Raw genomic sequence first — 18510 nt, forward strand, 5'->3', positions numbered from 1 at the left:
CATATTATTTTCATGCAAAAGGGTTTGTCTCAATTTAAGCATTTGGAATTATGATCTTACTCATAAAATATGTTAAAGGTTGATTGGAATTGTTGACTGATTTAATCAGCAGTCAAAACAAGCACTTTTTTTATTTAAAAAAAAACTTTTATGAGTGATTATTTTTAAAAAATCTTCTGTAGCATTTTTAATATTGTTTTTTTTTAAAGCAAATATATACCCATGATATAAAATTTAGAATATAGAGGAAAAAGTATAAGGAAGAAAATGGAAATCACTCCAGAATCTCACCACCTAGAGATAATCTCTTTTAACAGTTTGATTTTTGACAGCAAGAGTGAAATTTATCTTGATCATCTTGGTTTGGGTTCTTCCAGAAGCAGACCCTGAGCTAAGGATTTCAGTACAAGTGGTTTACTAAGGCAGTGCTCCCAGGAGAGAGCATAAGTATACGGGGATTTAGATGGGGAGGGGGAAGAAACTGAGCAAAGTCGCAATTTTAGGTGAAATGTTAGACATATCCGCATCCTACCAAGAATTCTGGAGCATAAATTATACTAAGAAATTGTCCCTCCTCGAGGTAAAGAGCACCTTCTACCAGTCAGTCACTGGCTTTGGACCATGGGTGTGGGGGTGGTAAGACTTGCAGGTAGCTTCCAGCTCTCTACATGGCGACAATGGCTCCAGTGCCCAAGGGCAGCCCTCTAAAGGTGATAGAGGTGAGCTGTAGCTGCAAATTATTCAGAAAATTGAGGTGGGCATGTAGAACTGATAAAAGGGATTCAACAGTGCCTGCCACTCTTATTTATGCCAAGAGGCAGTAGAGCATGAATAAATACATGAATATTGAAGGATAGATGTAGAAGTAATAATGGTAAGCAATACAGCATTGTGTTTGCTTTTACATTTAGCTTATGCTGCAGATAGCAAGCTTACTAACATCTACTGATGTGTAATTAGTTTGATTCCCTGTCATAGAAACTAAGGCACATCTGGTAGGGACACTTGCCTTAGCACTAGTGCTAACTTTTGAGGCTAGGTGCTGTTCAATGGCCTGCACTGAGGAGTGAAAATGGTATGTAGTGGAATAGAGGGACAGGGATCAATTTTCAGATCTTAGGGCCAGTTCTAAGACAGAGTCAGGAGAAAAGTAAGATTTTTCTTTTGGGAAGGAAAATCTTTGGGAAAGATTGGGAAATAAAGAGCAAAGGAGAAGAAAAGGCAAGACAAAGAATCGCAGAATGTTTGAGGCGATGGTTAGGCTAATTACCCTGACTTGATTATTGTACATTGTACACATGTTCCCAAATATCACAGTGTACCCCATAAATATATAAAATTATGTGACAATTAAGAAAATAAATTCAGTAAAGTGAAACTGTCCTACCCACCTCCCTACAAAAATAAAGAATGCCAGAGTCTGTACTGTCTGAGATCGAAATTATAAAAAGAGGAAGTCATGGTGCAAATAATCCAAAAGATGAGTAGTCGGAAATTTATGTTTGACATGTATGGTTATGTTTATGCTCACATTTAAGAATGAATGTGCCTGATATAATGGGAGTTCTTACTGAACCAGAGGACTGTGGGGCCACTGGAAGGACAGAATCTCTAGGACCTGAAAAACTCAGTGTCTCCCTATCTCTCTCGGTTGACCAGCTTCGTCCTTTTCTCCCACCTATGTTGAGAACTACTTTTTGGCCTTAGACAAGACTCCCCTTCTAGAACTTACTTCTTGGTCTGGCTGGTTAGCTCAGTTCATTACAGTGTGGTGCTATAATACCAAGGTCAAGGGTTCAGATCCCTTTGCCAGCCAGAAACACACACACACACACACACACACACACACACACACACACACACACACACACACATTGAACTTACTCCTCGGTTGACTTAAATATCCCCTGAAGAATAAGAGAGAAAAATTAAATGTTTTAGCTAAAATAAGGGGCTCTCAAACCTTTAAAAATAGTAATTAATAGGCTAATATTAAAATTCAGTATAATACTAAATATAGATGCTAGTAATGTCAACAAAGAGGACTTTAGGTGAAGTAAGGTCATTCACCTGCTGAATATTTAACATTTTATTGTAAATGATTTTATTTATGTCTAGGCAAAGTCTAGTGCCTATCTAACTAACCCTCTTTGAGTTTATTTATACCTGCATACCTTGGCTCTTGCCTGTTTCTTCTGCCAGGAAAGTCTCTTCTTTCTTCATTCTATTATTCAAGTTTCCTCAACTGTGGCATCTTTTTAATTTCTTCCCTCCTGGACAGAATTAATTATTCTCCCATGACACATTATGACACCTTTATTAGACCACATTTTTTAGGACTGACTATGTTATAGTTTCTAGTTTAAGAGGGTTTTTTTTCCCCTCATTCTATTCAAACTGTGAGCCCATCAAGATCAAGACAGATGTCTTCTTTATCTTTGTGTTCACAGTGCCTGTAACCCAATGGAGATGGAACTGGCTCACATAAGCTACTGTACATAACTTTCCAACTTTGCTTTCAGTGATATGTTGGTAGCTCAAAATCAGCCATCATCAGAGTATTAGCACCACAAAAATCAGTAGATGTTACAAACTGGCTCACATAAGCTACTGTACATAACTTTCCAACTTTGCTTTCAGTGATATGTTGGTAGCTCAAAATCAGCCATCATCAGAGTATTAACACCACAAAAATCAGTAGATGTTACAAATTAGGTCTCTCTCCTGCCCAAGAGTCAATTGATAAAAATTTATTAGCACATCACTATCGACATCTTTCTCCTCAATAGAAGATACTCAAAAATTGTTGAAATAGAGTCTCTTCTGTTATAGAAAAGGAAATTTGCCTTCTCTTCCAGGAGTTTCATCAATTTAATTTGTGACCTTATCATTATTAGTGGAATTTCTGGGAGTACTAATTATTGCAGTTTGTTTTCACTGCAGGATATTAACAATGAGCGTTATAAGTTTGTATCATTGACTAAAAATATAAACATCATTTTGTTTCCCTAAAATTTGGCTTCCAGGGTGGAGTGTTAGTGAAAATCACGGAAACGTGCCCTTCTCTGAACTGCTCGGAAAAGGATCACATTCTTCCAGAGAATCAGTGCTGCAGTGTCTGTAGAGGTAAGTGGGCTTGGTGGTGGGCCATGCTTGAGTGTGGCTGGGAGTGGCCTTGGCGGGTGTGAAGGTTCAATGAACAGTGTGATGATAACGACGTGGGTCTAAAACACTGCTCTGCACTTAGAAACTTGTATATCCTATTTACCTTTATTGGCCATACACTCCTCAATTGTAAAATGAGGATAATAATAGTGTCTACTTCAAAGACTGCTGTGAAGATTAAATAGGATAATGCATAAGCACCTAGCATTAGGCCCAGCATGTGATAAACTTTCAATAAACTTTAGTTCCTATAATAATGCCGATGATAGTTCCTGTAATAATAGCCATTAGCATCATGGTTACATTTTTCTTATTGGGAAGCATTCTGTTAAGCCCCGTCTGTGGGCCAATTCCCATATCTTATGAAGAATGACTTATGGTAAATTCCTATCATGGGTTAGATTTATATACAACTTTTGTACTTCCTGCAAGGAAAGAAAGCTTCAAATAAGTAACGTGATTACTAATGAATTCTTAGGCAGAAATTGTTTTGTTTCCTCCTCCTGGAATTTCCTTCATCTCACACTTATTGTTATTTCCTCAAACCCCAGATCATGTATCACTTCCTCTCTGAAACTTCTCACCCAGGCAGAATTAGATAGATTATAGGAACCTAGAATTTACTGAAAAATTTTTAAAAAACAAATCTGGTTAAATTTATAACTATTGGTTTGAAACTATACCTATCACAAGTACTTGACATTCTCATATACCCAGTGATTTAAATCCCTTCTGGCCAAACTTTGAAGCTTTCAGAGTTAAGGAGGACCCAGCAGCATAACAATTTAGCTCAGGTAACCTCATATTTTACTTTTTTCCATTTTTTTCTGTAGCATAGGGGCTGGCAAAAATTTTCTACAGAGGGCCACAAAGTAAAAAAATTTAAGCTTTGCAGGCCAAAAGGTTTCTGTTGCAACTATTCAACTCTGTTATTGTAGCACAAAAACAGCATGGATCATAGATACATGAATGGATGTGGCTGTGTTTCAATAAAACTTTATTTACACAAATAGGTGGCAGCTTGTAATTTGCTGACCTCTCCCCAGTGCCTTCTTTTTTTTTTTTTTTTTTTTTGTGACTGGTAAGGGGATCATAACCCTTGGCTTGGTGTTGCCCACACCACGCTCAGCCAGTGAGCACACCGGCCATCCCTATATAGGATCCGAACCCGCGGCCTCGGAGCTCCCAGCGCCGCTACGCTCCCAGCGCCGCACTCTCCCAAGTGAGCCACAGGGTCGGCCCCCAGTGCCTTCTGATACATAAAAATGTTGTACATTTTATCACAACGTGTTTCAGCTTAGGCTGAGATCTCTCTGGGTGGTTGGGCATGAGAAAGCTCTGCTTTGGTAAAGTTCTTTAAAAAACTTAGTACATTGATAGCCAAGAATGGCTCTTAAAATCAGTGACATGCTATCCATCTCATCATACTATCTGCCATGATTTATATGCTTTCATGACTATGAGAGTACTTGCAGGTGGGACGCTTTAGAATTACCTAAAGATTGAGTGGAATTTTCAGAGGGATGCATTTATTGGTAACCAATAGGGTTGTTAGGTAGGTCTTATAATTTAATGCAAAATCCATCACTTGCTATTTGTTAAAGTGCCAAGTGGAACTCAGTTTATGTAAATCATTTCTGATTTATGGTTTCATTAGAGCAGAATCATTGATTAGGTCACAGAAATTCAGGAGGGATTTCATTGCTCTGACCCAGGTTACGATATAACAGGTGTCACTGCTTCTGCTAGGACTTGTCTAGAATGCACATCCTTCCTTAACATGCTGACAGGTGTGACATCCCATGGAAAAGCAGACTCACACAAGGCTCCCACTGCTAGCAACCTGGTGGCTTTTTACAAAACCTAACTTAGCTTCAAGGGAAGAGTGAGAGGCAGGAGCAAGTCTTCACAGATTTGATTTTAGTCATAGTCTATCTGTGAAATTGAGGGCTTTCTTCTTCCTCATACCTGTTTTCTTCTCAGCCAGGAAACTACAAGCTCTTTTATTTGGAAGTCGATGGTCTTCTTTAGAAGTGTGTCTGTGAGTTACTTTATGCTCTTTGACAATTTTCATGGGAACCATAGTGTGTCTTCGGAAAAGATATGGTGGGGAGGGATGTTTTGTGGGAGGTGGGGTGAATGAAACCATCTAGGTACATGAGTTCTCTCGGGTTTCTCTTGTATTACTTTCATTTTAGAATTCTGACACTGGAATTAAGACAGCATTACAAGGGGTCTTCAGAAGTTCATGGAAGAATTTGTATTATCTTTTAATTCAAGTGTTCCACGAACTTTTTGAAGTTACCCTCATATTTTTGATTAAGGTTTTTCTTAGCACCACCTGCCACCATTACCTCCTTCTTCCTTGCTGACCCATGGCAAAGAGAATCCCAGAACATCCAGCCACTTGTCCTCATGCGTGGGCCTGCTCTGCCCATTAAACAACCAGAAAATTAACAGCATATTTGCCTGGGCAGTGGGGTATCTCTGCGATTAGCAAAAAATCAGTCCAGATGAACTATGCTTTCCATGAAGTTTACTCCACATCTTTTAATTTCCAATTTATTTCTCAAGAACATCTTTAGAGGTAACATAATAGTCTCTCCAGTTTGTGAGAAATACTTTTCCCTTTGACTTCTATTTGTTTTTTACCTTGTCCTCTGTGTCTATGTTTTATGAGTGGAGTCTTGCAAGAAGAGAAGGGGGTTGGACAGTTCTTACTTTGACAAGACTTGGAAAGCCCAGTGGCTCTTCGAAGGCAAATTATTCAGTTCTTGCCTCCTCCTCCTTTCTCTACTCTAAAACAGAAGGTAATGGAAAGGTGAGAAACACTTAATTCCTATGTAAAGTAATTTTTACCCTGCTTATGGAAAGGCTTCACCATTTTTTCTGTGAATTGTGATTGTCCGTAGACTGGCAACAGCAAGTAAGCAGACAGGTGGGATGCAGATGAGCAGAAATGTATATTTTGAGGATAAAGCTGTATGATTTCTGCCATCCTGATGTTATTGATTATGGAAACTGAAGTGGCTGTGGACTTTCAATACCTGCACATAGGCACTTCCATTAGCATATTTATCATCTCTCTGTCTTACAGTGACCATCAGGTCATTAGTCTGAGGGAAATTACCACATGAAAGAGTATCACTCCTTGGAAGTCTAAATCAAAACCTTTCTCATGTCCACTTGGGGAACTTGAAATTCCGCAAGGTTTATTTTCATTAAGTCTCTGATGAGCAGCTTCCTTACCTGGGGAGGCTTATACTGAGAGTTTGAGAAAACTACCAGAGAGTGGTTTTTCTTTCTGACCCCAAATGGCTGATTAAGTAATATCCATAAAACTCTCCAACTTTTTAAAAAAATAACATTTGTTTTAATGATCACATTTTATGCATTGATTTTTTAAATGTAGGAGACAAGGTAGGGGTGAAGATACATTCCAATCACGTAGAATGTTTCTGTCATTTTCATGTCAATGACTTTGAATGACATTATTTTAGTATGAGATGATAGGCTTTTTATATTTTGTGTACGGAATAATGTTAACCATTTTGCTGAGTTATAATTTGCTTCCTCAAGGTATAACTTGTAAGGTTGATTATGAAGCTATTTTTTTTACTGAGTCATGTTCATTTTCTTATATGGTTACTGTCCCAATTGTCTAATCAAGATGAAAGGTGCAGACTATAGCATTATACTGAGTTTTTCTCTTTGTAGTAATTAAACCTAAAACATTAAAGTTAGGAATAGCAGGCTCTGATTGACTTATGGTGCTCAGTGTATCAACAGAACTGGTATCCAGACTTGGGGCTCGGATACCTTGCCTCTTCAAATCTTGGGTCATGCCAAATACTGTAACTAATTCCCCAGCCCTTTAGAGAAAAATGAAGGTAACTAGCTGAACAGGTGGCTAAATAACAGGACTATTGGTATATCTGGGATGCCCCTAGGAAAAGAACTACAGAATAGTTAGAGAAGAAATGTGCAAAAGGAATCAAGGTGATTGACAAAGGCAGGGAAGGGTCACTTTGCAATTGCTGGGCATCAAGGTCTCAGTCACCAGCAGCACCACTCAGAGCAGCTCTAATCACTGCTGCCGCTTTTCTCTTATGCCTTAGGACAGTTTGTGCTGGAAGCATAAAATTTGTTTACCCTCCTCATTACCTTGAGGTAATGGCTATAGGAGGAGCCTGCCCACTTGAAGTGCGAGGCCGTTAGGTAGAGAACGGGGAGCGGGCGCTGGAGTGACATCTATTCTTCTGCCTGGGAAGTAGTAATAAAAACATAAATGTAGACTCAGCAAAAAAAGATTGCTCAGGAATTTCTGGTGCTCTCTGTTAAAGAGTGGGGGAAAAAATAAAAAAGCCACCACCAGTATTGATCATGCATTCTCAGGAATACTCCAGGAAAGCACACCAATCATTTGGCCTATCCCAAAATTCTTGACACACTCCTCAGGGTTTTATTCCCCTCATAATTAGCTCTAATTGTATCTTCAATGTCGCCAGTGACTTTGGAGAATTTTGCTGCATGGTTATTACTTTCAGTGTTGGGAAAAAACTTCTTTTCGACATCTGTTCCAAATGTGTTTATCTGTAATTTTAATTCATGTTCATTTGCCTTGTCATCTGGCCTGGAGTGAAATTAGTTGAGATTATTCGTACTATTTACGATTTTATGCCCTTCAATTAAATCCTCCCAAATAGTGTTGGCGTCACACAACTTTTTTTTTTTTCCTGCAGTTTTCCTCATCATTTTGGGTGAGTTTATAATTTAAATGGTTTTAGAGAGAGGGTTTCAGGGTTTTTGACAGAAAAGAGACCTGGAAAAGAGGCACTTAAGGAGAATGTAAGCTCGTGCTTAAATAGGGGAATCGGCAGTTTGCAGATGGGCCAGGTCCTCTGTGTATTGTTAAGTGGGATCTGGTCAAAATCCCTGCAACCTTGGGCTAAAGTAGACTGGAAAGACAGGGCTGTAAGTTCAAGTGTTGAGGCTGGGTCTGGTGGGCATGTGAAGGAGAGTGCAGTCTCAGGGAGTACCTGAATTCTGTGGCCCTGAAGGCGCTAGAACAAATCAGGCTCAAGGAAGTCTCTGGAAGGAAGCACCGTGCCCCAAAAGGAAGACCTGAAACTAAGGCTAGGCTGCTTCAGACAGGAAGACCCTTAAATGTTGAGTATTGTAGAAGAAACCAATTTCTTTCTAACTAGAACCTGCAAGAGTCCGGAGCATAGTTTCTTAACAGACCTGTCCTAATGGTCCAACCATCTGTTCACAAAAAGCCTGTGATAAATGTGCTGGTTTTGGAGTGAAAGGAGAGGCATCCATGGATGGTGTTCTGTTGTAGGACAAGTTATTTTTCTTATGACTTTGATAACTCAAGCAATGAGTAATGATAGAGTGTTCCTGGAGAAAGAAATATGGTTTGTTTCTTTGGAAAGATTCCAGGCATTACACGGACTAGGAAGTGCTAATGGCTGATGGAGTACTGATCTCCTCAGACCAGGGTCAGTGTTGCTTGATTTTACCATGATGATTAAAACCATGACTGGACAATGTGTGGGGTGATGGAAAGAGACTGGGAATCACATTTGGGTTTGTATCTTTATTTCAGTCACCACTGAATAGCTGTGTAACCATAGGGAAAGTAGCCAACCTCTTCAAGACTCTGTTTACACATCTTTAAAATACTTAATTCTGATTTTGAAGGACTCTGATGATTAAGTCATTAATTTGGAAAATATTAATTGAGTGCATAAAATGTACTTGATACTATCTTAGACATCTGAACAAACTTGCATGCTCCTTTCCCTTGTAGAGGTGAGCATTCAATGATGAGACAGACACTCACCAAATAAACACAGAAATAAACCCATAATTAGAAATTGTGATAACTTCTACGAACAAGAAGATTAAGGTGTTATGTGACAGAATAATGGGGCTTAATTTAGACTTGGGAGACAAGGAAGTCTTCTCTGAATAGATTATATATACATATATTTGTTCTTTTTTAAAGAAAAAAATTTCCCTGGCTTTTTAAAGGTGTAATCGACCAATAAAGATTCATGTACCTACAGTGTATAATGTGATGTTTTGATATATGTATACATTGTGAAATGATTAAATTGATTTAATTAGCATACCCATCACCTTACACACTACATTTTTTTGTGTGGTGGGAGCTTTTAAGATTTACTTTTTAAATCAATTTTCCAGTATATAGCAGTATATAGTACATTATTATTAATTGTAGTCACCATGCTGTACAATAGAGCTCCAGAAGCCATTCATCCTGCTTAACTGAAACTTCATATCCTTTCACCAACTTCTCCCAATTCCCCTGTTCCACCCCTGTGCATAGATTATATTTAGGTTGGGACTAGAAGACTGAGTAAGGATTATTCTAGCAGGGTTGTGTAATGATGATCTGAATTGGTAGAACAAGTTTGCTAAGACCCTGAATCAGAAAAGAGACTGGAATACCAGAGGAGTTGAAAGAAGGGCTGCTGTGGAGGAGAGAGAGGGGGCCTTGTTTGTTGTCCCAAGTCAGAGTAGGATTTTGTATTTTTCTTAAGTAAAATGGGAAGCCCTTGAAACATTTTTAAGGGGAAGAGTGACACGATCCAATATCTGTTTTAAAGAATCAAGGGATGTGTGGAAAATGGATTAGAGACAGGAAAGAGGGGGCGCAGGAAGGCGAATGAGGTGATGTCCATTTGAGAGATGATAATAGTTTGGAGTAGGGTGAGTTTTTCTTATTATTGCTGGCGAGTGGAAGAGAAAGAGATAGATTCAAGAGATATTTATGAAATAAAGTAGACAGTACCTGGGGAGGGCTGGAATTTGAAGAGTGAGGGCAAAGAAGACTCTCAGTTTTCTTTTGGGTGGATAAACGTGCCACAGATATGGATATGGAGGATATCGAGGACCTGGGAAGTGTGGATTTGGGAGGTAAGATCAAGAGGTCAGTTCTAGCTGGGTGGGCTGTGTGATGCCTCTGAGGACTTCCAAATGGAGTGCCTGTGGGCTATTGGCCATAATGATCTAACATAGGTAAAGTGGGGCATGCTGGACAGTCAGTGTTATTTCCTGTGCTCCCAGAGGGAACTTTGAGTCCTCATTATCGCTTCCAGAGAAAGGTAGATGTTCTCACAGAGGCCATAAATGATTGGGGCACAAGTGTTGGCCCAGATTTAATTTCTGGTAAAAACAGACCAGTAGAACCTGCTGTTGGGTCCTAAATAGACCTGATTTTTAAAATATTATAGAACATAGCAGGACTGTGATCCACAAACATTATCAGAGAGTAGTTATTAATACCTTATGTACTTATGGTGTACAGAGTACTCCCAGGTACTTAAATTTTGGAAAAATTATTTTCTAACAAGAACTTTAGAGTCAAATCATTACTCTGTCACTTATCGGCTATGTTACCTGAAACAAGTAAAGTCCCAGCCACATTTTCCTAACCTGTAAAATGGGGATAATAGTAATCTTTAGGGTTGTTGTGTGAGGATTTAATGAGGTAATATGTGGAACATGAAAAGCACTGTATCTGACATGCTGAAAAAAGTCGACAAATAGCAGCATTCATAATTAAGGTGTTCTCTGTATTTGGGTCAGTGCTAGTTAAAAGATGTCACTGTGTGCTTCTAATTGTGGAATAATTTCAACTTTAGAGTCACTTCTTAAAAACAGTCAAATAAAAAAACTTGAATATTGGACAATTTATTTACTTGTGTGTGTGTGTGCATTCTACAATCTGGTCACAGTATCTAATTCCAAAAACAAACAAAAAATATTGATGTTTAAGAAAGAAGGTGACTTCAAGGAGTCTCATGCATAAGACCATTTTAGTAATCAGCTGAAGAAAAAATTGTGCCAAAGTCTAGCTAGAAGAACTTAAGAGACTATGGGTAGCAACTGAAGACAAATATCCAGGAAAGCAAGATGTGTATCTTAAATGTCACGCTCTTCAGACATATGAGATAAGAAAGACAAAGCCTTTAGAAAGATTCTGAAATGCAGGGAATTAATTAAAGATGTATGACTTGGCAGCCAACTCAGATGCTGAGGTGGGGTTTAAGAATGATGGTGACCAGCTGGGGTGATGAAAGCCTTCTAAAACTGAATTGTGGCGATGGCTGCACAATGGTGTAAATTTACTAAAAACCATCAAATTACATACTTCCAACAGGTGAATTTTATGATATGTAAATTATATCTCAATAACATGTTTAAAGAAAGAAATATGGTGACTAGCAAATGAGTCAAATCAGCCTTCCAGTGGGTTGAGAGGGGGCATTGCGTGCTTCTACAGAATCACTCCTCTATTCACTCATTCTTTAATTTACCCACCCACACTCTGCCTGTCCATGTGTCCATCATCTATAAGCCCTGCATCCACACAGCTATCCCTGTGGGGCAAGGTTTTGGTTTAGAGAAATGAATCAGACATAGACCTTGACTTAAAGAAGTTGGAGTGATTAAAGCCAGGATTTTTTTGTTAAGAAGATTTTAAATTGCCTGCCAGACAATATATATGTTTGTTAAGAATGAGAAGACACCTAAGTGTTAGTCTGTTGGAATATACACATGCAAAAGGATATTCTCAGGTATCCTTTGGACTGTAGAATGCTTAGAAATTTCCTGCTCTTGGAAGGACATGGAATAACACAGCGATTAAGAACTCTAGCCTCAGTCAGACGTGGGTTGTGACTCCGTGTACCTACCACAAGTGCACTTACTTCTTTGAGCTTCAACTGGCGCATCGGTAAAATGGCATAATAATTCAGTTTCACGGAGTTGTTAATAGAATTAAATGGGATAATGCATGTAAAGCAGCCAAGTCCCTAGCATATAGCATGTACTGAATAAATGTTAATTGTTGCTGTTATCACACCTGTGTCAGATTATTTGTGATTCTTCAAACTTACTCTACTTCTTCCTCAAGGGTTGGAATCTCATTTCTGTCCCTAGGATCTGTGTCCCACTCTGTCTTAAGTTTCTATCTACCAGAGTTTTGCATCATCTAAGAGTGATTTCTCCTCTGAAATGCTATGACAATTTTTCCTGCTTACATCTCACTTAATGTAGATTGCCCTTTATTGAAGCTAACCCATATGTGGCTTATTGCCCCTTGGAGTTTGTAATTTCCCTGTGGGCAGAGAATATCTTAAACGTCTTTGTATTGTCCCCAGATGCTTGCATGGTGCTGCAGAACACAGAGTAGATGTCTCATAAGTGGCTCACTTATTTGTGAAGAAAAGTAAGTGTGCACTGAATAAATATTGCTTGAATGAAGGCCTGCATTAATTAAAAAACATTTTTTTGCACAATTGCCAGGTCCAACCAAAGTGGATTTGACATTAAGGTTAGTTTGTCCAATGGGCACTTCACTGTCCTTGAAAAATAATTTACCCAACTCTCTGCATTGTGAATAAACATGGCACATGCTTGATAGAGAGATGTGCATTGGAAAATCAGCAGTATTTGAGGGGCTTTGTTTCAGGTTTTCAAGTGCATGTGGAAAGTAAAGGACGGTTGAGGTATCTTGGAAAGAAAGAGGAAAGAAACATAGACAAAGAATGCATGTGATAAAGGATGCACATATGACATAGAGTCAAGCTTCATAATGACACAAAATATGACAACTTAATTATAGATCAATTCTGACACAGAGAGTGAAGTCCAGGTACTTCCTCTGGCAAAGAGAGCTGTGTGATGCCTAAAATTACACCTTTTGTAGCAAAAACATCAGGTGTGTTTAGTTGTAATGATTATTATAAGCTTTTCAAGCCTTTGTAGAAGTACTCTCAACTGCTAGAGATTTCTGATTTCTAACAAGTTAAATTCTTGCTCTGATTTTGATTGGGGCAATTGTCAGTCAACAAGTCATAGGTAGTGAAACTGGATGTAATACTATGCTCACCTAGGGCTATGTATCTAGTTTCTAGGGTCCCAAGGATTGGTTACATTTTTCACTTTTTCTGCTGGATTTTGCTATCTGAGAAGACACATGAGATAGTGAGCGAATATGGGCATTGGAGTTAGCCAGACCTAATTTAGAACCCTGGCATCTCCACTTATTAGCTAGGTGTTGGTGAGTTTAAGCTTGTCTTTTCTTATCTTGAAATTAAAGATAATAACATTATTAAGTTATTTGGAACTTTAAGTTATTTGGTCACTATTATTGATATTATCATTATCATCATCATCTCTATCATTATCATCATAGTGGCCACTATTTGTTGACCTCTTTAGTATGCATCAGGAATTGTTCCAAGTGCTTTACATGGATTAGCCCATTTAACTTTCTCAATAATATATAAAGGTATATAATATTATTATCCCCATTTAAAGCATCTAGTATAATACCAGGCATATTATAGGTGCATAATTTTTTTTATTATTTAATAACAATTAATATCATCTTTTAGACTAAATATAGCCTAAATATTGTTGGTTTTAAAATTCTATTTCAAAGAAAAAAGGTTCTATAATGTCATCACTGAAAAGAGTTAAATTTGGATTTATCTAGTTCAGTGATTTTCATATTTTTGAAAGCCAGAAATTGTTGTTCACGTGATCAATATGTCAAAAATACAGAAGCATAGCTATTCTATTTGAGTCAGGGGCTGGGGACTTGAGCCTTACATAACAACTCCTCTGTGTCCAGGGCTTTGAGGAACACAGTTTGAAAACCACTGATGTCATTCATTCTCAGTCTACATACCTAGATAGGCAAGGTGATCTGTAGTGTTACTTAGTTGCAGGCCCTGAGTTATACACAGATCTCCTGACTCTGAGATCTGTTGTATTCTGTGAGACCACAATATGTGATAACCTAATAGTTATTATTCACTAAGATGTACTGACATAAAGGCAATGAAGCACCTTCATATACCTCAGGATATTTGAACTTTACAATTTTTCTGGTAGGTATAAGCTGTTTCTCCTAGTTCCTCTAAAAATGCTGTACAAGGATACTTCAAAACGTTTGTGGAAAAATAGAATTAAAAGATAATTGAATCTTTCCATGAACTTCTTGAAGACTCCTTGTATAATATACAAGCCACTTATTGAAAATTCAGTGGAACTGGCAGTAGAGTAAGGGCAAAAAAAAAAAAATCAGAGAACTGAAATATTGAAAAGGGTGATTCCGCTGAGATAAGCAAGTACACCAGAGTTGTCATTTGCCCTGAGGGCAATTGCTAGTCCCTGCTGGTTTAGAATCTGGCTTCTAATGGACACTGTGTAAGGAAACAGAAGACAGCCTGAGGCTGGTGTGAGATGCATAAATTAAGAACCTTGAAGGGTGAATCCCTCAGTGGGTGAATTAGGAAAAATCTGCTCTGTGAAAGGAGACTTGCCTGTCAGTCTTGACTCTAGATGGGGGTCTAGAGGAGAAAAGTTTGCATTCCTGAAATCTCAGGGCTAGAATTTATTCTACCTGTGTGGCTTAATCCTCATGCCCCAAGGCAAAAATGTAGTTTAAAGTGATCTCAGGTCGATAGTTTCCTCAGGCACCTGACAGAAGCAAACACAAATCTCCGAAGAAATGCAGTTTTAAACCCAAAACCTCAAGTAATTCCTGCAGATTGAATTCCAGAAAAAATGGACTTACAAGTAAAAATCACTAAAAATACAAGAAAATAAGTCATCATGAATGATACTTATCATAAACAACAAACTGCAAAATCAGATGCACAAAGATTGAAGATGTTGGAATTATCAATATAAAATATGCATATGTAATGCATTTAAAAAAAATTTTTAAAAAGGCAATTAAAAGATGAAAGAATAAGAGACTATCAAATTTGACCAAGCAGATTGAAAAAAGAATCAAATAGAATTCTAGATAATAAAAATATAAAAAGTGAAATTAAAAGTGATATGGGTGACTGAAGTAGAATATAATACAGCTCAAGAGAAAATTAATAAACTGAAATACACATCTGGGAGTTATGCAGAATTTAGCATAGAGAGGAAAAAGGAATGGGAAATATGAAAGCAAGTCTGAGTAATATGGAGTGTAGCTCTAGAAGGAAGAACATTTATTCAATTAGAATTCCAGAAAGAGGGAATAGGGAAAATGGTGAAAGGAGAATGTTTGAAGAGACAATATGAGAATCTTCCAAAATGATGAAATATTTCATTAATCCTCAGATTCAGGAATCCAAAGAAGTCCTAAATAAAAATAAATTCATACCTAGATAATGTAGAGTAAAACTGAAGAATAGAAAGCAAAATGAAACCGGTCAACCAACCAAATAAAAAAGGTCTTAAAAGCAGCCATAGAGAAAGGAGTTGCCACATACAAAGGAATGACTATTAGGTTAGCAACTGACTTCTCAGAAGCAATAATAAAAGCTAGAAAACTGTGGAATAACATCTTGAAAATACTGAGATAAAATAGCTGTATACCTAGTAAGACTATGTATAAAGACACGTTTAGACAAATTAAAATTGAGCATAGTTACTATCAAAAGATCCTCACTACCAGAACTTCTAAAGGATACATTAAGAAGAAAAATAATGTTCTGGAAGGAATGACAGGTATTTAAGAAGAAATATTAAGTAAAGAAAAAGTTAAACATGTGCCTGAAAAGATATGCCCCAGGAAACATGCCTAAGAGAGTTTCTAGCACCATTACTTATAATTAAAACATGCAAATAACTCAAATGTCTATTTATTGCATACTCGATAAAATAAATTGTGAAATATTCATGCTATGGAATATTATACATTTACAAATGAATGAACTATAGCTACAGGTATTCACATGGATGAATAGAAAAAAGCATACCATAGAAGATAGGTACAGTATGACTTCATTTATATGAAGTTCAAAATGGGCAAGACTAAATGATATATTGTTTAGTAATAAGCACAAATATGTGGTAAAACTCACAATATGTCAGGGAGTGATTAATCCAAAATTCAGGATAGTTATCTGTGGTGGCTGGGAGAGGGATTCACTGGGGAGGTATCATCAGAAGGGTACTGATAATCTGGTTGTATTCATTTTATTTTAACCTGGCTCCATGGCTTAGTTGGTTAAAGGGCCTGTCTTGTAATCAGTCTCATATTTTATATATACATACACAGTTTTCCCTGAGTATGTGTGGGGGATTGGTTCTAGGACACCCCCTTCTCCCACCCAGATACCAAAACCCATGAATGCTTAAGACTCCTTAATGGTATAGTATTTGCATATAACCTACACACTACACACATCCTCCCATATACTTTAAATCATCTCTAGATTACTTATGATACCTAATAAAATGCCTCTATATCACTTAATTTGTGTGGATTCAATGTAATACTCAGCATGGCAAATTCAAGTTTTGTTTTTTGGAGTTCTGTGAAATTTTTTTTTCTGTATATTTTTGATCCATGATTGGTTAAAACCATGGATGCAGACCCCACAGATATGGAGAGCCGACTATATATTAATTTTGTATACCTTTCTATGTATCATACATTTTACAAGAAAACAATTATGTAAAGCCTAGTCATGTGAGAAGGTAGGAAGAAGAGGAGTCAGGATCATCATGGATAAAAGGCCTTTAGGCAGGAACAAACTTAGCAAATTTATCAGGGGAAAAAAAAAAACCCTTAAGCATGGGATGGCCCAAAGTTTTCTATTTCTACTCTCCTACCCTCTACCTGGCTCATCCTTGTTATTGCGAAATTATGCTTTTCTGCATAGTAATATGTTATAAAATTGTTTTATACTTCATTATTTGGAGGTCTTTTGTTTCCTTCTTTCCTTATGTAAAAGTTTGTTTTCTTCTTCTAGGTCATAACTTTTGTGCAGAAGGACCTAAATGTGGTGAAAACTCAGAGTGCAAAAACTGGAATACAAAAGCGACTTGTGAGTGCAAGAATGGTTACATCTCTGTCCAGGGAGACTCTGCCTACTGTGAAGGTAAGTGAGCTGTTTAATGAAGTCACTTGAGAGACTGGCTGAGAAATGTTACGGGTAGATGTGGTGAAAGAGTGAAAGCCATCACTTGGCTCTGATCCTACAGGAAATCATATCATCTACCTAGGGTACTCTATTCTCCTGGTTTATCCAGGCTGCTTAGTAGCATGAGAAAGCAAGACCATTGAAGGTAATTATGAAACAAGCAAAGAAACAAAAGCAACAGGGACATATGAAATCCCATGTTCTGCTGTCACTGTGCATAACAATCACTGGAACGATCACAAACACATCATTTTCTGTTTTCTTATGTGAGGAGATTTGTCCTCTCCATGTTCAGTTAATGTTATGTGTAGATTCTCTTTTCAAATTACACTTTGACATTAGCTTATACCCAGCTGCCATCTCCTTAAATCTGCCAAGATCAGAATTTTTTTCAGTTGGATTTCTTTTTTTTTTTTTTTTTTTTTTTTTTTTTTTTTTTTTTTTTTTTTTTTTTTTTTTAAAATCAAATTACACTTTGACATTAGCTTATACCCAGCTGCCATCTCCTTAAATCTGCCAAGATCAGAATTTTTTTCAGTTGGATTTCTTTTTTTTTTTTTTTTTTTTGTCTTTTGTCTTTTTTTCCGTGTCCGGCAACGGATCGCAACCCTCAGTGTTGCCCCCGTACCGGACCAGGGACCGGCAACGGGATTGCAAACCTCGGCGTTGCTCCCACGCCTCGCTCAGCCAGTGAGCGGGAGCCGGTCCGTATGTGGGATCCGAACCCTCGGCGGGGGGAGCGCTGCCGCGCCTCCCAAGCGGCGCACCATCCAGTGCGCCACCGGGCCGGCCCTTCAGTTGGATTTCTTAATGACTGATTCATATGTTGCCAATAACCAATTTCTACTAAAAGTCACAGTGATAAGGGACTCATAGCTTTGGCACATGGGATGATGCCATTACAGTGTGTTGGTGGTCTCAAGTATCAATCACCCACATATCTACTCTAGCGACAGAACAATACCTCTGTTTTATGTGAACACCTTTTTCCAAGCTCAGCGCTCCAATCTGCTAGTGGTGAGCACTGCATACTCCTATTCCTTTAACATGCCAGAGCAGCAGAGGTTAGCTCTGGCCCTGGTCTACATGTATAAGGTCACAATATCTGAGCCCATCCATTGCTAATGTGCTCACTGGCTCTTTCCCATCAGTGTGGAAAAGCTCTAACAGGCAGAGTGATAGCTGGGCTGTTTCTCTGGTTTGTCCCAGTTCCTGTCATTCCAATTATTCCCATCATCTCTGTAATAATATATTGAAGGATGGTGATCCATTAATCGGGGGGGGGGGGGAGCCATCTTGAATTGAATAAATGCTGCAAAATCTTGGTCACTCTCCTCTGAGAGATTTGGTTTTAAAGTGAGTCAGGTGT

The 18510-nt window shown here is 38.0% G+C and overlaps 1 protein-coding gene across 1 annotated transcript in view; it reads left to right on the top strand.

Annotated features, from left to right (window-relative positions):
* LOC103598367 (protein kinase C-binding protein NELL1-like) overlaps positions 1-18510 on the top strand; it is a 226789-nt gene that overhangs the window by 140427 nt on the left and 67852 nt on the right. Inside the window, exons 10-11 of the mRNA XM_008582357.1 lie at positions 3027-3126; positions 16971-17099. Coding sequence (XP_008580579.1) covers positions 3027-3126; positions 16971-17099 — 229 coding nt within the window. The remainder of the gene's footprint in view (positions 1-3026; positions 3127-16970; positions 17100-18510) is intronic.

Source organism: Galeopterus variegatus, unplaced genomic scaffold (genome assembly GCF_000696425.1).
Source record: "Galeopterus variegatus unplaced genomic scaffold, G_variegatus-3.0.2 Scaffold2588, whole genome shotgun sequence".
In the NCBI taxonomy this organism is placed as follows: Eukaryota; Metazoa; Chordata; class Mammalia; order Dermoptera; family Cynocephalidae; genus Galeopterus; species Galeopterus variegatus.